General features: G+C 41.7%; 2 protein-coding genes across 7 annotated transcripts in view; one reads left to right on the top strand and one right to left on the bottom strand.

The window, feature by feature from the left end:
- Positions 1-8151: 8151 nt before the first annotated feature.
- On the bottom strand, positions 8152-17610 carry ATP5F1A (ATP synthase F1 subunit alpha). Its single transcript, XM_045886786.3, has 12 exons — positions 17183-17610; positions 15593-15671; positions 13822-13991; positions 11712-11885; positions 11457-11623; positions 11118-11266; positions 10511-10662; positions 10178-10402; positions 9572-9679; positions 9298-9442; positions 8523-8673; positions 8152-8377 (listed from the first exon to the last, which is right to left on the bottom strand). Exons 1-12 carry the CDS (start codon positions 17240-17242, stop codon positions 8296-8298), a joined length of 1662 nt encoding a protein of 553 aa, XP_045742742.1. The 5' UTR covers positions 17243-17610; the 3' UTR covers positions 8152-8295.
- A 2902-nt stretch (positions 17611-20512) lies between these two features.
- Positions 20513-21368, top strand: part of HAUS1 (HAUS augmin like complex subunit 1) — a 31158-nt gene continuing 30302 nt past the window's right edge. For all 6 annotated transcript variants that reach the window (XM_064577655.1, XM_045886784.3, XM_054510313.2 and 3 more), the window contains exon 1: positions 20513-20649. In XM_064577655.1, the coding sequence (XP_064433725.1) occupies positions 20620-20649 (30 nt within the window). In that variant the 5' untranslated portion in view covers positions 20513-20619. The remainder of the gene's footprint in view (positions 20650-21368) is intronic.

Raw genomic sequence — 21368 nt, 5'->3', positions numbered from 1 at the left:
AGCCCGAGTGGGGCTTGATTCCAGGACCTGGAGATCATGACCTGAGCCAAAGACATATGCCTAACCATTTGAGCCACCCAGGTGCCCCTTCACACACATATTTTAAAATGGTTCCCTCTAAGGAGGGGATGGGGATGAGGGGACGAACATAGGAGGGAGAACTACTTTTCATTTCATGCGCTTTTGGACCTCTGAATTTGTACTATGTGAGTTTATTACAGATCCCCCCCAAAAAAAATTAAAAAGAAAATTCTTCAATATTATTTTTAACTTCTGCATAATTTCCCATCAAGTGGATATACCAATGCTTCCTTAGCATTTCCCTAATGCATTTAGAAATATTAGAAACATTACTGTGATAAATAGATTTTACATGAATCTTTGTTAAAATTCCTCATAGTCAAATTACGGTTCAAAGAATATAAACATTTTTAAGGTTATTGGAGTAGAGTGCCAAATGCTTTTCCAGAGAAGTTGTATCATTTATACTCTCAGCAGGAGGAAGGGGAGGGTTTCCCCAGAAGCTGGATGGGATAAATGGGTGGGATAAATGGATGGTCAGTGGCCAAACTAACAAATACCCAGTGTAATCACCAGTTTTCCTTTCACACTTTCATGCTATCTGATGTCTACATCCCTCTTCCTCCTTTTCCTCCCACCAACCCTTTCTAACCATTCTTCCTTAAAACACTGCTTTCTTCTCATCTCTCCTCTCCTCACAAAGCTACCAAGCTTCCCTGTTGCCCCTTGGAATGAAGTCCCAAACACCTCTGCCTGACTTTCAAGACCTTCCTGGGTCTGGCTCCACCCTGACCTTTCCGATCTCCTTGCCCAGCTTCCTGCCCTCCCCCCTCTCCCCACCCCGAGCCAGTCAGGCTCTTTCCTGTTCTGCCACCCTGTCTTTGCCCATGCTTAGCAGGCTACCTGGTTCACTCTTCCTCCTGCTGAAATTCCACCTCGTCACCACTTCCCCAACTTCTCCAGCCCTGGGTGTCTTCTCACTTCTCGAATCTCTAGAACTTGTCATCACTATCACACAAACTAGCCCTTAATAATGTATTACTTACATCCTAATGTTCCCTAATTTCTGCTCCTCTTGGATCTCTTACCTCCCCAAGAAGACTTCAAACACCTCAAGGTAAGACTGACATTCTCTTGTGTACTCTCATGGATTGGACAAGGATGGATCCAGCCAAGGAATTCAGTAAATTCTCTCTGATCCTCAACAGCACTACCAATATTTCTTTCAGTCCCCAGGGTCTGCTCCCTCCATTCCAGAAAGTAGGGGCAAACCTGGTGGGAGTACTGGCCAAGTAGCTAAAACCAGATGGGATCCCTGGACCAAGACCTGGCCAAGCAGAGGCCAGGGTCAGAAAGCACCAGAGGGCGGGAGTCAGCTGTGTCATTAGGTCTGCCAAGTCAGTGTCAAAATAAGAGGCTGGATTTTGTCACTAAGTTTGGAAGCTGAGTAGATGGAGGAATGGAGCAGAGGGTCAGGACAGGACAGGAATAGAATACAAGGAACAAACATCCAGGAGGAGGCTGAAGGGCCCAGGGGCTCATTGCATGGTGGGTGAGGAGGTTTGGCCTGCATCAAAGCAAGGGTTAAGGGTCGATACCATCAAGATTTGAATTTTCAGGGCGCCTGGGTGGCTCAGTCATTGACCTCTCTCTCTGCCGCTCCCCCTGCTTGTGTTCCCTCTCTGGCTATCTCTCTGTGTCAAATAAAAAAAAAATCTTTAAAAAAAAAAAGATTTGTATTTTCATAAGTTAATGTGAGTGAAGTAAGGGACTCAAAGGGTCTGTTCCTGGTCAAAGTGTAAAGATGGGAAAAGTTGGATATCTACTGTCACAGAAGATAACCTCCTGCACACGGGCTTGTTTTTCTTGTCAAAAAGTCACCATTAAGGCAAGCCACAGAACAAAACAAATTTATACTACCTTTGTCCAGAAAGGATTCATATCCAATATTTATATAAGGAACTTGTAAAACTCAAAACAAACAAACAAACAAAACCAGACAACTTGATTTTAAAAAGCCAAACAGTCGTAAGAACTGTTTCTAGAGGGGTGCCTGGGTGGCTCAGTCAGTTAAGCGTCTGCCTTCAGCTCAGGTCATGATCCCAGGGCCCTGGGGTCAAGCCCTGCATCGGGCTCCCTGCTCTCCCTCTCCCTCTGCCTGCTCCGCGCCCAACCCCCGCCCCAGCTTGTGCTCCCTCACTTTCGCTCTCTCTCAAATAAATAAAATTAAAAAGAAAAGGAAAAAAACCTTCCAACGGCCAAAGCTGGAACAATTTGAACAACAAAAGAAATATTGGATTATGAGATTATAACCCAAAGTAGGAAACAACTAACCACAAGTCGATACTGATAGAAGTGGGTGCTTGGATACATAAATAAATGGAGAAATACAATTCTTCTTGGGCGGAAGAATTCCAAATAATCTACACAGACAGTCTGCCTTCACAGGGATGGAGCATAACTGTTCACCCTATAGTGGAAACTGGGAATAGTGACTTTCTTCCAAAGAATGCAGTGTGGAAGGGACTGGGGAGAGAGTAACCTTATCGTGATGAAGCCTGACAAACAGTACATCGGGCAAGTGATCAAGGTTAACATCAACAGTGATCATTCACAAAGGAGAAAAGAAAAAACCCAACAACAATGATAATTCATGTTGGTAGTACCTTTGATGTCATGTGATGAGAATGGTGCTTTATGACTGTGGTCTTCCACCCAAAACCCTTAACGTCAGTCTAAACATGAGGAAAATGCCAAACTCAAACTGAAAGACATTTTATAAAATACCTGATTAATACCCCTCAAAACTGTCAAGGTCACCACAAACCAAGAAAGTCTAAGAAATTGTCAGAGCCCAGAGGAGCCTAAGGAGACATGATGAATAATGTGGTATCCTGGATGAGATCTAAGGGGAAAAAAAAAGGACAACAGGTAAAAGTTAAGGAAATCCAGTGGGGTAGAGGAGATAGAAAGTAAAAACAAAACCTAAGAAATCTCAATAAAATAAGGACGGTAATCCATAGTCTATCCATCTTGGTTCACTAGTTATGACAGATACACCATACTAATGTCCTATCATGATACTGCCTCAGCGCAAGAAGGCAAGAGGTCAGCTTCAGTTTACTAGCCAGAGCTGTACCAGGCCTGAATTGGTACCTTTGGCCAAATCAAAAAGGTTCATACAGAAACTTGAGGATGCCAGCGTTCTAAAACAGACCTCCATGCGGTATTATGCTAAGTGAAATAAGTCAATTGGACAAAGACAATTATCATATTCCTCCCTATGTAGAATATAAGGAATACGCACAGGATCATAGGGGAAAGGAGGAAAAACTGGGAAGAAATCAGAGAGGGAAACAAACCATGAGAGACTCTTGACTCTGGGAAACAAATTGAGGGTTGCTGGAGGGGAGGTGGGTGGGCGTATGGGGTAACTGGGTGATGGGCATTAAGGAGGGCACGTGATGTGATGAGCACTGGGTGTTATATGCAACTAATGAATCACTGACCACTACATCAAAAACTAATGATGTACTATATGTTGGCTAGCTGAATTTAAATAAAATAAATAAAATAAAAATAAAAATAAAACAGACCTCCATGGCTAATAAGATTCACCGGCTAACTCCAGGACTCCTGGAGAACATGACTGAGGTGGGTACTGCTGGCTGGTCTTACTCTGCCTCAGAGTCATACCCGTGCAGAACTAATATAGCAGGCCCTGGACTGCTGTCCTGAGAGAAGCCAGCTTGCAAAGTTAGCCCGTGGCTGGTGTCCGGGAACTTGCCTGGTAAACAGTTCCCTACGGGCACCTGGGTGGCTCAGTCAGTTAAGCTTCTACCTTTGGCTCAGGTCATGATCCCAGGGTCCTGGGAGGGAGCCCTGCATCGGGCTCCCTGCTCTGTGGGGAGCCTGCTTCTCCCTCTGCCTCTGTCTCTCATGAATAAATAAATAAAATCTTAAAAAAAACTGTCCCTAAAGGCTCAGAGTGGCTCACTGTGCCTAAACTGTACAACGTGTTTTATGCTGAACACCTGCTTCCTCCTGGGAGTCTGGGATTTGGGTATGTGGTTAGGCAGAGCATGCCTACATGACCCATCCCAGTAAAAACCTTGGGTACTGAGTTTCTAATGAGCTTCCCTGGTACTCATCACATATATTGTCACAATTCATTGCTGGAGGAATTAAGTGCATCCCACTTGACTCCACTGGGTGGGGACTCTTTGAAAGTTTGGGCCTGGTTTCCTCCAGACATCACTCCATGAGCACTTTCCCATTGCTGATTTTGCTTTGTAGCCTTTCAATGTAATAAATCGTAGCCATTCAGTGAAAAGTTTTGGGGAACAAGATATTCACATAGTTTGAAAAAATATATATGGAGTGCACCTGTTGTCATGAGCACCAGGTGTTGTATGTGTTGTATCTCTAAATTGTACACTTGAAACTAATATTACACCGTATGTTAACTAACTGGAATTTAAATAAAGACTTAAAAAAATACTATTATAAAAGATGCTGGGGAGATAAATAGGGAAATTTTAATATGGACTGCATATTATTATTATTTTTCAAAGATTTTATTTATTTGACAGAGACACAGCTAGAAAGGGAACACAAGCAGGGGGAGTGGGAGGAGAAGCAGGCTTCCCGTGGCGCAGGGAGCCCGACACAGGACTCCATCCCAGGACCCTGGGATCATGACCTGAGCCGAAGGTCAACGACTGAGCCACCCAGGTACCCCTGGACTGCATATTATTGAATCAGTTTTCTTAGGTATAATGTTACTGTGGCTATATAGATGGTCCTTTTTTAAAAAAAAAAACGGGAGAAAATCATATGTAATAGGTGTATGTACAAGGAATCCACACTGAAATGGAATTCTGAAGACAATGAGGCAACAGGAATCTCTGTATGAGCTAAGGGGAAGGATAGGGGCCTGTGGACACAAAGGGGAGAAAACTCACTAGCAAGATGAAAGGAGATGTTTGCAAAAACAAGACTGTTCTATTATGCAGATGAGTTGAAGGTCTTTATTCTTAGGGCAGATGCTGAATTTTTTTTTTTTTTTTTTTAAGAAAGACACTGGGGTGGGCGGAGTGGGAGGAAGTACACAGGGAGAGAAAATCCCAAGCAGACTCCATTCTGCACGCAGAACCTGATGCAGGGCTCAACCCCATGACCTGATCTCATGACCTGAGCGAAATCAAGAGTTGGATGCTTAACCAAACTGAGCCACCCAGGCGCCCCCAGATGCTGAAATTTTTTAGATGAAGTATCAGAAGTGTCAGGATGCTTGCAACTTACTCTCAAATAGTTCTCCAGAAAAATAAAGCAAATGCATCAAAATATTAACAAGTGACATATATTGATGACTAGTAAATGAGTGTTGCTTGTACTCCTCTTCCAACTTTTCCTTAGGCCTGAGTATTTTCATAATTAAAGTCTACCTCTTGCCAAAGCCAATTCTTCCTGAACGCTTTTCCAGTTCTGTAAATAGGGATACATTTTTTAATCCAAATGGCACTTTGTACTGGTCACTTACTGCATCTCATATGTACTTCTATAATTACCCAGCATTTTACAGTTATTACAATATATTATCATTTGTCCTCCCTATCCCCTAGGGAAGTTAAGAGGGTTCTGTTACTCATTTTGTATCCTCTTTAGTGCTCATCTCATAGTTGAGCAATAGCTAAACTAAGCACTATGTAAGATATGCCTATCTTAATATTCTTACATAGATTACAGAGCTGAGACATTAGAGGCCGTCTCCAGAACTAGACTTCATAATCATCAAATAGATTTTAAAATACGTATCTGAAAGCTATAAAACCTCAAATTTCAAAGGTCAAGTGCATTTCTCAGATAAGCTGTGCAAAAACACATTTTATGACAGCCTTTTGGCTGCTCCACAGCAGGGCCGTTGGGCAGAATATTTAGGCCCATCTGGTGAGAACAGCTGGGTGCCTGCAAGGTCTCCCAACTTGCTGGTCTCTGAGTGACTAATAAAAAATAAGATTTGAGGGGCGCCTGGGTGGCTCAGTCGTTGGGCGTCTGCCTTCAGCTCAGGTCATGATCCCGGGGTCCTGGGATCGAGCCCCGCATCGGGCTCCCTGCTCCACGGGAAGCCTGCTTCTCCCTCTCCCACTCCCCCTGCTTGTGTTCCCTCTCTCGCTGTGTCTCTGTCATATAGATAAAATCTTTAAAAAAAAAAAAAAAAAAAAAGATTTGAATCTCTATTTCTCCTGGTTCACTTATTTTGGGCTCTAGCTCAGCGAAACTATTTTTTGGGGGGGTGGGGAACTTTACTGATTTAGGGGGGTGGGGAACTTTACTGATTTAGGGGAACTCTTGTCATCTTCTAGCACATTTTTTTTCTTTCCCCAACCACTGCCTCTTAATCTCTAAACCCAATGTAGGCCTCAAACTCATGACCCCAAGATCAAGAGTTACGTGCTCCAATGACTCACCCAGCCAGGCGCCCCTTCTACAATTCTTAATCTTGATGAGTAAATGACTTAAAGGACTTAAATTACTCCAGCTAGTAGATAGTAGAAACTAAAATCTAGAGGACCATTCACAAAAATTCTTCTCCTAGGGTGTGTTTGCTCTTAAGACATTGCTTGTCCTGCTTTTATTAGACCAATTAAACCAGACCTACTTTAAAATAGTCTATACAAAGACCCTACTCAAGGCTCAGATAGGTAAAAATGAGCATTTCAGCTTTCATCAGATCATAAAGAAGTCATATGAGCAGAATTTATCCCAAATCATAATCTTCTCATATTGTAATGATAGAGAATTGTGGAATGTGTACTATAGGTGTGCACATGCAAAGTTCTTATCCGTTGGGTGAAATCAACAGGTTACACATATATCGTAAAAGGAAGTGGCACAATTGCAATATGGAGCTGACAAAATAACTGAATAGAAATGAGTTGCCTTTGGGAAGTAGAAGAGGTTGGGGGTAGGCAAGCAAGGGATTTCCATTTTTCAGTCCTGTCTTGCCTTTTTCTTTCTTGAAATTATATGCCTACTTAACAATTTAAAAAGGAAGAGCCCAGAAAAGACCCAGGCACGTGAAGCTTAAATACGACACAGGTGTCATGGCAGGTTACATGGAGGAGTCGTTTAATAAATGGAGCTAAAAAACTGGATATGAATATGGAAAAAAGATTTCTGACCTCTACACAAAACGTAACTCCAGATGGATTGGGACAATCTTTTAAGTAAGCTCTACACCCAATGCGGGGCTCAAACTCACAACCCCAAGATCAAATCTCTACAGACTGAGCCAGCCAGGCGGCCCAGTGACAATCTTCTGCTTCAACATGGCTGAACTATGGTATCCAGTTTTTGGCCAAACACCAGTCTAATTGCTGTGACAGTGTGTTTTAGACGTGACCAACACTTAAGATACTATGAATAAAAGATTACTTTCCATAACATGGGTAGGTCTCATTCGGTTGAAGGCCTTTAGAGAACCTGAGGTCCACCAAGAAGAAGGAATTCTGCCTCCAGACACAACTCTTCCCTGGGTCTCTGCCCTTTCAACCTTGCCAGCCCCTACAATCTCTCTGTACTCATCCTATCTGTTTTATTTCTCTCAAGAACTCTTAATACCTGGATTAAGCTCTTAGGTAAAAAGAGCAAATCTTTAAAACTCTTAGTAAAAAATAGTTATCTTTGTATATTGTAGGGTAAAGATTTCCCAAATAAGACCGAAAATACTAATCATAAAAACTAACAGCTTGATTACATTATAAACTGCTGCTTATAAAAGGTATGTTAAAGAATACTAAACAATAAGAAGATATTGACAAGTGTTCATCATTCTACTCTCAACCTGTCTCAATCTTTCAGACTTCACTTAGCATTTTTTTTTTCATTTCCTTGAGAATTTTAGTCGTCTTATCCTTTTCTTGCCTACAGTCTTCTTGGCAGAGAAGCCAGTGAGACCCTTCAACATTACCAAATGTAAACTCTGCCACATAGCCAGTTACCTAGTTTATGAATTCTTCTTTAATCAATCACAAAGCACTCTAGAATCTTACAAAGAGCTCAGCATGCTTACTAATTCCTCAAATTAATTTCAGTTCTTTTAAAAGAACCACTCAGACTACAGAAAACCACCAACCAATATGGAACCTTTATTTTTAAGGTAATTTCTGTACATCTGGAGTATGAGAGTAATCCTTTTACAAATGGAAATGATTACTAGAATAAACGACGACAAAACCATAACTGGTATTTCATGTGAATCCACAGGAGTTTTTAAGCTTCAAATCCAGCCAAGAAGTTTGTTACAATCTCTTTTAGCTTAGCATCTGACTGTTCTGAGATCTTTCCATCAGTCCTATTTGAAAATGAAAAGCAGTTCATCAATTCATCAGTTCTGACCTAAACAAAAATTCAATGACTAGCTACAAAATTCAAAAGAATTTTAACAAGACTTTCTATCTTAAAATTTACAAAAAAGAGGCCATCAATTGTGTTCATACCTTATATCGCCCAACAGGGCCTGGTGCTGGCTGATAACATGAGCCAGGAAAGCACGCTCAAACTTTGTGATCTTGCTGGGCTCCAATTTATCAAGATACCCTCTTACACCAGCATAAATAACAGCCACTTGTTCTTCAATGGCCATGGGAGCTGAAAACAAAAGAATGCCAAGTAAGTTGCTCAAATAAATAAATGCCACATTAACAAAGTCAGAGAAACTTACCTTTTTCTTCTAATTATTAACATGTCTCTACATTATCACCTACTCTACATAACACCCTCACACTTTCTCTGTGACAAACTCCACATTAATACTTTTTCCCACTTCTCTCCCTAGGCAACAGTTTTTTCCTTGTATTTGCAAGCCTTAAAGTGTAATCTTTGGGCATATTCCACAAGCACTGTTTATCATCTGGCACCATTTATACTATTTGAGATATAAATAATCTGCTGAAACTTCACAGCAAGATTAAAAAATGCTAACATACTTTTAAATCTGCCCAATTCCATTCTCTCACAGCCAAGGAGGAAGGGGGGGGAGGAAGAGATCTAATAGGTTTACTTCTCAAAAGAGAAATATTAAGTATATTTAGTAAGTTTTCCTGGTTATTCAAATGACGACAGACTGTATTGAAAGTACAACAGGCATTAATCACATTCAAAACACTGTTATCCTTAATGAAAGAACACGACGTATGATAGCTTGTAAGGAGCTGCGGGATACTCCCAGGCGCTTACATACAGTACACACATGGCTGACATGAAAGAACTCACAATACTGTCCTTGCTTCAGCAGCTCAGTCAGTCGCACGCCACGACTCAAGAGTTGCTGAGTGGCAGCATCGAGGTCAGAACCGAACTGGGCAAAAGCAGCAACCTCGCGATACTGAGCCAATTCCAGCTTCATGGTCCCTGCCACCTGAAAAACAGAAATGGTCAACTCATGAAACACAAAAATACTCAACCCACTGACAAAGAGCACTATACAAATACATTATGATTTTAGCCTAATGATACCTCTTCTCCTTGACAAAGTGCTGCAAATTACCTGCTTCATGGCCCTGGTTTGGGCAGCAGATCCAACACGAGACACAGACAAACCAACGTTAATGGCAGGGCGGATACCTTTGTAGAACAATTCTGTTTCCAAGAAGATCTACAACATACAGAAAATACACATGCTAACAAGCTTTAAAAAAAAACAAACCTATTTTCAAAATTAAGCCAAAAACCTGAAGCCCAACATCTCCAAGGAAAAATGTTAAGTGTCTTCTCATCATAAAGAGCCCCTCCAATCTTTCCCAGCACATATCAACTTACATATTCTATTGCTACGATTAAGAGATGTGGGGAGAAAAAACAGGTGATAAATTTCTATTAAAATATATGCAGATTAAGTGATTTGGCCTCTGCGATTTGCTTCAAAATTATCTAGGGTGGAGAACAGTAGTGGCTATAAATGAAGCAAAAATGAAGTTTTTTGGTAACAAATTGAAATGGGTGAGAGATATGCAGGGTTCATTATACTGTTCTCCTTACTTTTCTAAACATTAAAGTGAAAGGCATTTAACAAATCAGTTCATCAACACTAGTTTCAACCAATGCCTTGGAATCATCCAAAGCTTTTACATTTATTTTAATCATAAAAAAATACCTGTCCATCAGTGATGGAAATGACATTTGTTGGAATGTAAGCAGACACATCACCAGCTTGTGTTTCTATGACTGGTAAAGCAGTCAAGGAGCCACCACCAAAAGAATCGTTCATTTTGGCTGCTCTCTCTAGCAGACGGGAGTGTAGGTAGAACACATCACCAGGATAGGCCTCACGACCAGGGGGCCGACGGAGCAGCAGAGACATCTGACGATAAGCAACAGCCTACAGTACAGGAAAGGGTTATAAAGTTCAGTTACTAGAAGCTAAATTTGTCACCTTCAATTGTGGTGCAAACATACAAACAGATTCTAAAAATATGTATCCTTTGACCTGTTTGGATAAGTCATCGTAGATGATCAAAGCATGTTTGCCATTATCTCTAAAATATTCTCCCATAGAACAGCCAGAGTAAGGAGCCAGGTACTGAAGGGGAGCAGCATCAGAAGCAGTAGCTGAAACCACAATGGTGTACTTCATGGCATCTGGGAAGAAAACAGATTTTAAGTTTCACAAGGTTATCAATATTTTGATTTTAGAGACTATTATAATAAAAATTAAGTGCTTTACTACATAATTTACCAAAGTCAGATTAACCAAAGCCAGACAGCACCTATTTTAAAGAAGGTGACAAAAACCTTAACATTTATTGTTGTTTTATACTTTTACTTGTTTTTGTTGTTTTACTTATTGAATCACATTAGAAATTTCAGTTCATTAGGGAGTAATGAAAACCAGCCTTCATTAAGTAGACGCTATCTTAAGATTAGCAATAATAGGACTCCCAGAGAACAATGAGACTAAAGTTCTTCCTTTTTTTTTTTTTTTTAAGTAAACCCTACCCTCAAGGTGGAGCTCGAACTCATGACTCCCAACACCAAGAGTCGCATGCTCTATCGACTAAGCCAGCCAGGCATTCCTGACTAAAGTTCTTTAATACCTGCATCTGTAAGTCTCTTCACCAACTGGGCAACAGTGGATCTCTTCTGACCAATAGCAACGTAGATACAGTATAGCTTCTTCTTTTCATCAGTTCCATCATTGAAACGTTTCTGGTTAATGATTGTGTCAATAGCAATTGATGTTTTGCTTTAAAAAGAAAGTAAACATAAATCTTGGTAAGTACTTCAAAGGATTTCTCAACTTAAGATTTCAGTATACTACTACTAATCCTCATCACATTCCTCTCTCTCCGTTACATCCAAAGCATTTACCATTCCAAGCATAAAAGTAATCTTTCCACAAACAACTTTTACTTAGAATGTTTAACAAGCTTTACCCAGTCTGTCGGTCACCAATAATCAGCTCACGCTGACCACGACCAATTGGCACCAAGCTATCCACAGCCTTAATACCAGTCTGCATTGGTTCACGCACAGAGATTCGAGGAATGATCCCAGGGGCTTTCAGGCCAACTCGCCTACGGATCTTGGAACCAATTGGACCCTGTTATACAATAAAAAGGAGCCCCCAGAACAATCAGTTTTGACGTCTCTTAGAAGCTACAACCACATCTAATAACTGTTAAACGTACCTTTCCATCAATGGCATTACCAAGGGCATCTACAACACGGCCCAATAGCTCCTCGCCAACTGGAACATCCACAATGGCTCCGGTTCTCTTCACAATATCTCCTTCCTTAATTAGTTTATCATTTCCAAACACGACAACACCAACATTGTCAGGTTCCAAGTTCAAAGACATACCCTACACAAAACACACAATTGAACCCCCATTAAGCCTGAGTAGTACTTCTTCCCATGTCAACACTACATGATATGAAAACAGCTAGTTAAAAAAAAAAAAGTAGACTTGTACTTTAGATCTGATTTACTCAAGTATTTTTATGACAAACAACTTTCTTTGATCAAGACTTAAAACATGTTCCCTAGACTTAAAACACGTTCCCTTGAATAATCTTAGGATAGCATTATGATAAGCCTAACATGCTCCTTTATTGCATCCTCAAAGAACTAAAAGAAACAAAGAAACTGAACAGGTCAAGCTTTTTCCACTGCATTTCTTTTGTCAATGGCTTTTGAACCAGGTGATCAGCATGAAATAAAGTGATCAACTGGGAATTTTAAGACACAGTTGATTTACATCTTTTTATCTGAGTAGCACCACAAACAGCTTAAAAAATTGTAATGAGAACTCATCAAGTTAGTAGAAAGTGAAATTAAAAGCTACCCAAACAAGGACAAAATGCCATAATGTAACAGTGGTGGGTCATCTCTCATCATTACAACTTTAATTCAAAATATAAGATTTTTAGGTCCCTAATCATTACTAAGGAAAAAGGTTATTCTAGGAACTGAGTCTGGTCAGTAATTAAAGCTCTGTAGAAGTACTTAGAACAAACAGAGGAGTATCATGGAATATCACTGCAAGTAATGTTCAATACAGCAGTCACTAACCACATGTGGCTACTTAAAACTTGAATTAATTAACACCATCTTACCGAAGTCAGAGACACTTACTTTTCCCTCCAATTAACACATCTCTACATACCACCCACTCTTTCTCTGTGTGAGAAACTCCACACTGGTCACACTCAATAGCCTCACATGTAAAATAGTTATTATACTTAAACAGCACAGACATAAAATATTTCCATCATTGCAGGAAGTCCTATTAGACAATACTAGACTCTTAGATCTTAAAAGTTAAAAAAGAAACTCTGAGTTCATTTATTTCAGCCTCACCTTTCAAAGCTTTGTTAACACTGAAGATACGAAAGGCTAAACTTTTAGCCAAGGTCTAACAGCTATGGAGAAAACTTTTGGCTCTATAATTATTCTTCCATATCAAGGCTTTTACCATACCGGTCACTAGTGAGAGGACCAAGACTATCTTTTCCCATGTGTGCTAAGTGGGTAATCCTACTCCCCCTGTTCTACCAGATATCATGCTCTGCTTTCCTCAGAAAACCCATGACTCCTACCATTTGTTTTCATCCCACTGGCCAACTAGGCTCAACCTAATAGAAAGGAGACTTCTATCATCAGAGAGCTTCTGCTGACTATACCACTAACTTAACAGTAATAGGTCTACTCTTACAAGAAATACAAAGTCAATGACTTTCAACTTTCCACCAGAAATGAATTTAGTTGGAAGTTATCTAATGCTTTTATACGATCTTAATGGCTATAAAAAAGACTTCTTAGAATTTGGCTGAAGGTTTAGTAACGTTTTTATTTCAGCACCAGTGGCTACAATTTATGTATACATCAGTCCCTAGAGTAAAAACTTTGGTAACCAATACCCTTAAGCTTATTCTTTTCACAATCTATGATAATGACTAAATACCGAAGAAGTTGAGATTTAAAGTTAAAATACAAAAAACACTAGCACAGGGGCGCCTGGGTGGCTCAGTCGTTGAGCGTCTGCCTTCGGCTCAGGTCATGATCCCGGGGTCCTGGGATCGAGCCCCGCATCAGGCTCCCTGCTCTGCCGGGAGCCTGCTTCTCCCTCTCCCACTCCTCCTGCTTGTGTTCCCTCTCTCTCTGTGTCTCTCTCTGTCAAATAAATAAATAAAAAAAAATCTTTAAAAAAAAAAACAAAACAAAACACTAGCACAATCTCTGAATTACTAAATGAGTAACTCAGAAACCAATCCTGAAACACCAAAATCTCATTTTACCTTTAAACCTGAAGAAAACTCTACCATTTCTTCTGCCTGAACATTTCTCAGCCCATGTACACGGGCAATACCATCACCAATGCTTAGGACACGCCCAGTCTCTTCAAGGTCAACAGAGGTATCAGCTCCAAGAATACGCTCTTCAAGGATAGAGGACACTTCGGCAGTGCCTATTGAGAGGAAAAAATCCATTGCAAAAACAGCCTTGTCTCAAGATCTTTTTAAAACCCACTTCCCAACAACATAAAAACTATAGTTTTATAATCACAATAACTAAATTATTCTAAAATGTAAAATGCATGGTTCTATTCAAGCTTGATATCTACCACTACTATAAAAACAAATCCAAGTGATGGACAGAAAATTTCACAAGACAAATGTAAGTCAGGTAAGAAGCTAATAAAATTAAGCAACACCATTATAATAAGAATTTTCATCGTCTATTCATTTGGTTTAATTTCTAAGGAATTTATATCTAAGGAATTAGTATCTAAGGAAGTTGAAACCTGACTTTTTGGCTAAACTCTGCAGGAAGCTTAAAAATGCAATCTATTTTTTTTTTAAAGTAGGCTTTACGCCCAGCATGGAGCCCAATGCAGGGCTTAAACTCATGACTCTGAGATGGAGACCAGAGCTGAAATCAAGAGTGGGACACTTAACCGACTCAAGCCATCCAGGCACCCCAAAAATGCAATCTATCTTTAAAAGCAACTGTTAACAAAGTATGAATATCTTTCCCTTTATAAAGACACGCAAGTATTTAGTATTCTTCATCTTAGCGTATGCAAGATTTATGCATTCACTTGTTTAATCTTTAGTTCAAAGCCCCACTCACACATCCTCAAAGAATTCCCTAACCTACAGAATCTTCCCATGCTCACCTCCCCACTTCTCTATTTGCAATGTGCAAATTTATAGGTTGCCACGTATAGATTAGCAGCTATTACCTTCAAAAAACATAAAGGTAAAGTTGTTTCTAATATTTTTTAGGAGAGGAAAAAGAAATCTTTCATAGTTCAGAAAGGATGCCCACCACCTGATATGTGTACTGTTTCTACCCAAGGGATATTGTATCAGAAAAAAAAAGCTGTAGTATCATGAAAAAAGAAATATTTCACTAGAACAAGACAACCTACCAAGAAAAAAGGGCTAAATGGCACATTACAGGCAAAGAATCTGAGATTTATAGTAACTAAGAGAAAAAAATTAACAAATGAAAATAAAAAATGGGGTGCCTGGGTAGCTCAGTTGTTTAAGCGACTGCCTTCGGCTCAGGTCATGATCCTGGGGTCCTGGGATTGAGTCCCACATTGGGCTTCCCTTGCTCTGCGGGGAGCCTGCTTCTCCCTCTCCCTCTGCCTGCCATTCTCCCTGCTTGTGCTCTCTGTCACATAAATAAATAAAATCTTTAAAAATAAATAAATAAATAAGGGCGCTTGGGTGGCTCAGTCGTTAAGCGTCTGCCTTCGGCTCAGGTCATGATCTCAGGGTCCTGGGATCGAGCCCCGCATCGGGCTCCCTGCTCTGCGGGAAGCCTGCTTCTCCCTCTCCCACTCCCTTGCTTGTGTTCCCGCTCTCGCTGTCTCTCTCTCTGTCAAAAAAATAAATAAAATCTTTAAAACTCTACAAATTAATTAATTAATTAAAAAATAGTGCTGGATTTAAAAAAAGGAAAAAAAAAACAACAGTTACGTAACCTACGTAACTTATTTTTTCCCTTATTGACAAAGCAGTAAGTGTGGTGTATGAAGACTTAGAAATAATGACTTACCAATCTTCTGAAGACGAGTGTTAGAGGCATGGAGGTTCCTTGCAGCAATGAAGGAGGATCCCAAAGCATTTTTGGAGACCTAGTGCATAAACAGTTTTAAAAAGTTTATTTAAAAGGGGCGCCTGGGTGGCTTAGTCAGTTAAGTGGCTGCCTTTGGCTCAGGTCATGATCCCAGGGTCCTGGATCCTTGATCAATTTATCGGTGAAAATATTAATTATATTAAAAAATATTCTGCTTAAAACTGGAAGGCTAGTAATCACATGACAAAGTAGCTTTTGATATATGCAAAAATGTTATTAAGCAGCTCCTGGTAACACTGTTAAGTATTTTATAAAACACTTATTTTAAAAACCAACAGTTACCAAATTATCTTTTCTTTTAAAGGTATCAGGTACTATTATTTCATCTTTAGATATATTTCAGTTGAACTGTGGATATTCTCAGTAAGATAAACTGCTTCCTAAAAGGGGGAAATATCAAGACATATCCTATTTTACTTAAAAAAAAGAAATTTAAATTAGTAAATGTTAAAGTTTGATTAGAAATTAAGTATGGCTGTGGACTCTTTTTTTCCTGGTCGACAAAGCCTACAACAATCTGGACCCCCTCCATCTCCTTCAAGTTGTAACTCAGTGATTGGTCACTGTCAATTCTGAACCTACTACTTTCTACAGGACCAGATGAAAACCGTTAAAAATGTTCTTTTGCGACTAGTTGTATTAGAACAGTAAAACAGCCAGTGTTTACAATGTTTAAGATGGAAACTGATACAATGTTTAAGATGGAAAAAAAAATAAATGCAAGCCTTAACTTCAAGGGAGGTAAGTAACGAAGGGAATTGACCTTTAGAGGCATTTTCCAACCAGTGTTCTATCTTGAGCTCTCACTCACTGTCTAACGATTCCTCAAGGACGAAATCTTGGAACAACACAAAGCAAAGTCTTCTTTCTGCCTGAGACACTTTGGGCTTCACTGCTGTCACGGTATCGGCCACATGCAATGCACATTTGCACTGTACGGCCTTTCACAATCGTATCAGTGTTGAGCACTGAGATCGCCTACTGAAGTATTCAGAAAAGCACCTTCATTTATGGCTTTCCCCCGAACCGACCTCCGGGCAGAGGTCAAATGCCGGGGCGCCCCGACCTTCATACAATGTCAGGCTGCCCTAGGTCGCTTCAACTAGAGCTACCAACAGTGCTCCGACCTTCAGCGGGGCAGTCCCGGAGAACCAGCCGGGACAAGCCTCGCCGTTCCAGAGCAGGGGTCGGAGACCTAGCGCCCCAGCCCTGACCTTCAACCAAGGCCCCCTGTCGGACAGCTCTCAAGTGAAGTCGTGAACACCCCCTGAGGCCCCATCTCTGCACAGCATCGAGGTCACCACCTCCCCTGCACCGCTCAACACCGTCCCGCACGGATGGCAAGCAACAGGGCCCTTGCGCCGCCGCCCAGCCCAAGGCCGAGTAGCCAGCGGTGCAAGATGGCGGCGCCCGCCAGCCCCTCACCCTCCATGCAGCAAGAGCTCTCGAGTCAGTACATCACCAGCCACCCGCCGGGCCACCTCCCTTCCGCCGGTTCCCCGCACTCACCAGCCCGGCCCGCCGAGGGAGGGCGCGGGCCACGGCCGCGGCGACGCGCACGGACAGCATCTTTGCAGGTTCTCCTTGGGTGGTTCCCCTGCAGCCGCAGCCTCTGGACTGACTGGGACAAAATGGCTGAGCGGCGAGGAAGGTCAAGGCAGCATCCCACCTGACCCGGAAGTACCGCCCCTCGCGTTCACTCCCGGATGCGAATCTGCCTTTTGCGGGAGGGTTGGGGAGGAGTTACCTTTTAAAGTACAGTTTTTAGATTTAAAATTAAAAATGAGCAATTAGACCTTTGTCAACTTCGGCCCAGGCTTTCGTTACAGATTTATTTTGACCTACTGAGTTGACCTTGTGGTTGCCCCTGGCGACCATGTGGGTAGCGGAACCCCCTACAAAGAGGCTCTCAGGACTGGGGACCGTGTAGGTGTCACCCTGTACTAGGACGCAGCTTGTTTGAAGGTGACGGGAGGCCGATGTTGTGGGGTCCGAGACTACAGCTTTTTTTTTTTTTAAGATTTATTTATTTATTTGAGAGAGCGAGAGAGAGAGAGAGAGAGAGCATGAGAGGGGGAGGGGCAGAGGGAGAAGCAGACCCCCCGCTGAGCAGGGAGCCCGATGCGGGACTCGATCCCGGGACTCCGGGATCATGACCTGAGCCGAAGGCAATCGCTTAACCAACTGAGCCACCCAGGCGCCCGGAGACTACAGCTTTTAAAGCCTTGTAGCAAAGTAAACGGTTATCACCGGGGGCTTGCCGAACTGGTTAATCCGTAGATCGTTGGCCCCACCCCCAGACCCTCTTAAAGCCGAAAATTCGGAGCAATCTGAATTTTTGAGAGGCGCCCACACCGTTCTACGTGATCCGTTACGCACTCAAGTTCGAAAATCTCAGTTCTTTTAGATTCTATCTAAATGAAATCTGTATATTAGAACAAATTGTTTAAAAATGGTAACAAACACAAGTTCAAAAAGAGTGGTTGCCAATTCTACTGAGAATGGTGCAGAATCAGAAGTCTCACCCCAGACTGAACCAGGATTCAAGGTTTCCTCTACCAACAACTAGTTTCAGGACAGCAGGGACTATGGTTTTACATTTGGAATAAAATGGGGGCGACTGAGTGTCTCAGTCGGTTGAGCCTCCGCCTTGGGCTCAGGTCATGATCCCGGTGTCCTGGGATAGAGTCCCCCATCGGGCTCCCTAATCAGTGGGGAGTCTGCTTCTCCCTCTACCCTATTCCCCTGCTGGTCTGCTTATGATCTCTCTCTCTCTCTCTCACCCTGTCTCTCTCAAATAAATAAAATCTTTAAAAAAATGAATTTGGAATAAAATGGAAATGATAGAAATGCCTAGGTGGCTCAGCTGGTTGGTTAAGCATTTGCCTTCCGCTGAGGTCATGGAGCCTGCTTTTCCCTTTCACGCTGCTGCTCCCCCTGCTTGTGCTCTCTTGCGCACGCTCTCTCTCTTTCTCTGCCAATAAATAAAATCTTCAAAAAATAATAAAATAAAATGGAAAGGATAAAGAAAAAACACCTTCCTATACCAACACATTAACATTGGGGCAGAACTCCCTCACCCATACACACACAGAATTTTTGCGATACTGAGATTTTTATGATATGCACAGATTGTTGGGGGGGGATATTGGGTGTCTTATCTGATTTATACCCAAAACCTTAATTTGGGTGGAGCATATGAATATCTGGATTAAAAGGGTCATGTCCTAAAATATAGCTTGCAAATGTATTGTCAGCAATCCCTTCTCTAATATGCTATTCCATTTTCAAGGTGAGCATCCTTCTCCTTATGGGTAAATACAGGCTAACAGGGAAAAAAAAAATGGTTTGTAAAAACGGAAAGGTTGGAGGGGTATTTTGTGAAATTTGTAGTGATGAAAGTGGACAAAGGGCATAAAGATAACTTTTCCCCCATACTCAGGGGCTGTACCAACTTACTTGAAATTTGTTACTGAGCCGAGACACATTTGACTAAAACAAAAATAATAAGCAAGCCATACAATATGGTATTGGCCAGTTAGTAAAATTCTTTTGGAAAAAAAAAATTTCATCATTTTAAATATGCATATGACTTAGAAGAAAGATTTAGTGCTAAGAGTAATGCCCAGTTTGATATTAAACCACATATATCAGACTATTGAGTACATGGTCTACGTTTCCTGATGTTTCACGGTATACCACAGGAGGCTGCAGTCAGCAGTGTGGTCTAACTAGCTTTCAAATATAAAACAGTCAGAGCCAGAACATTATGGTCAGACTCTAGCTCTACTACCTAATCTTGGTCAAGTCACTTACTCTGTGTGTGTGTGTGGTTTTTAATGTGAAAATACATAGAATAATATGGTCATCTATTTTTACAGGGTACTGTAAGAATGAAACTAAAATAGGAAAACATAGAAAACTACACATTGCTGTCTGTGTAGACAGCTAAAGAGAACCTCTCCTAGTGTTAAATACAGTGATGGAGGGAGAACTTTAGGGAAGGCAAGAAATGAACGAAGAATGGCTGAGTGGCAGTGACAGGGCCAGCAGTTGGATGCTGTCAACTGTTTTTTCTTTCTTTCTTTTTAAAAGATTTTATTTATTTATTTGACAGAGAGAGACACAGCGAGAGAGGGAACACAAGCAGGGGGAGTGGGAGAGGGAGAAGCAGGCTTCCTGCAGAGCGGGGAGCCTGATACGGGGCTCGATCCCAGGACCCTGGGATCATGACCTGAGCCGAAGGCGGACCCTTAACGACTGAGCCACCCAGGCGCCCCTGTTTTTTTTTCCCTTTAAGTTTTATTTATTTAAGTAATCTCTACACCCCAAGAGGGACTTGAACTCACAACCCAGATCAAAAGTCCCACTCTTCTGTTTGAGCTAGCCAGGCGCCCCAACTGTCAACTATTTTAAAACAGTCTCCAGAAAAAATAAATAAATAAATAAATAAAAATAATAAAATAAATAAAACAGTCTCCAGCACATGTAGCTCTTTGATAGTGGAAACTAAAGGATAAGACTGCTGCAGCTCATATTGCTAGGGTAAAAATAAAAATTTTAAGTCAATGCACTCCTTGTGGAAGAAACAAATATCTGCTATCCAAAAAACAAGTTTCAGGTATTTTTTAAGACAAGTGATTCAAGTCAAAAATAAAAATATAAGAAAGAAAAAAACAGCCTGGTTCTAGACGGCTGTTCTTCTCCTCTAGGAAATGATACCACCGAGAGCAGAGAGAGCCCCGAGGCGGCAAGCCCGTGGTGCTGGAGTTTTGGACCAGCCTTGCCCAAGGACTCGGAGGCCCCCTATCCTAGTAAAAACTACAACTCCCAGAAATCCCGGGCCCAGAAGGGGGCGGAACCAACGGTGTGTAGGCGGGGCCTTCAGAGCTAGCTGTGAACTTCTCCCGCGAGGAACTTCTCGAGAAGTGGCGGGAGCGGCGGCTATGGAAGCACAGGAAGAGAAAGAGGCGCAGGTGATGGGGCGGGATCTGGGATTTGTGGCCTCCTGGAGACGGCATCTTTGACAAACTCCCCCCGTCCGCGGATCGTCTGGGCACACCATGTTTACTTTTTTCCTACTCCTTCTCTGCGGGTCCATCTTTGGTCCCGCCTTCACGACCTGCGAGCCCCACTCTGCTTAGACCCCGGGAAAGGGTGTTTCCCTTCCTTCCCGGGGCCCTCGTTGCTTGGACTCAGGCTTGGAGAGCGGTTGAGGAGCCTCTTGGTACGAGAGACCTCTCAGCCGACTGGAGTGGGACTTCCGAATCCAAAGCCACTTTCCAGCCAAGCCTCACCGTTCACTGCTACTTCCTAGTAGGATTTTCACACCTGACCTTCCTCATCCTGCATCCCTACTCTAGGTGCCTCTGGGTACAGCGGGGCTTTTGGTGTGTTGAGGGCAACTCTTTTTTCAGACTTTGCACGTATAAATATGCTTTGGCACCTTCATACTGAGCTTAAAATCATTCGAGCAAATTATTAGCCTATACCGCTTTGTGGCTTTAGGGAAGGGTAGATTGTCTTCTGATTTTGTTCATTGGGCTTGCTCACTTGTTTCCTGACATCGGGTATCTATCTCCGTAAAGACAAATTATAATGTGAAGTAAGTAGGTTGCCAGAATATTTCTAGAGAACATTTTGTTTGCTTCTGATCAGTTCTTTCTCATATTTGCTTCATGCTATTACAATAAAC

Source organism: Mirounga angustirostris, unplaced genomic scaffold, assembly GCF_029215605.1.
Source record: "Mirounga angustirostris isolate CCGP_5_RB_7025 unplaced genomic scaffold, mMirAng1.0.hap1 SCAF_14, whole genome shotgun sequence".
Classification (NCBI taxonomy): domain Eukaryota; kingdom Metazoa; phylum Chordata; class Mammalia; order Carnivora; family Phocidae; genus Mirounga; species Mirounga angustirostris.
The sequence above is the reverse complement of the archived record's forward strand: the minus strand, read 5'-3'. Positions and strand labels throughout refer to the sequence as shown.

Bases quoted from the DNA above. Each gene is read 5' to 3' on its own strand.
- ATP5F1A (XM_045886786.3), bottom strand. From the start codon at position 17,242: ATGCTGTCCGTGCGCGTCGCCGCGGCCGTGGCCCGCGCCCTCCCTCGG. The intron at 13,992-15,592 runs GTAAGTCATTAT...TCCTCTCAATAG, and splicing joins CACTCGTCTTCAGAAGATTG to GCACTGCCGAAGTGTCCTCT. The intron at 10,663-11,117 runs GTATTAAAGAAC...TTTTCTTCCCAG, and splicing joins GAAGAGACTTACAGATGCAG to ATGCCATGAAGTACACCATT.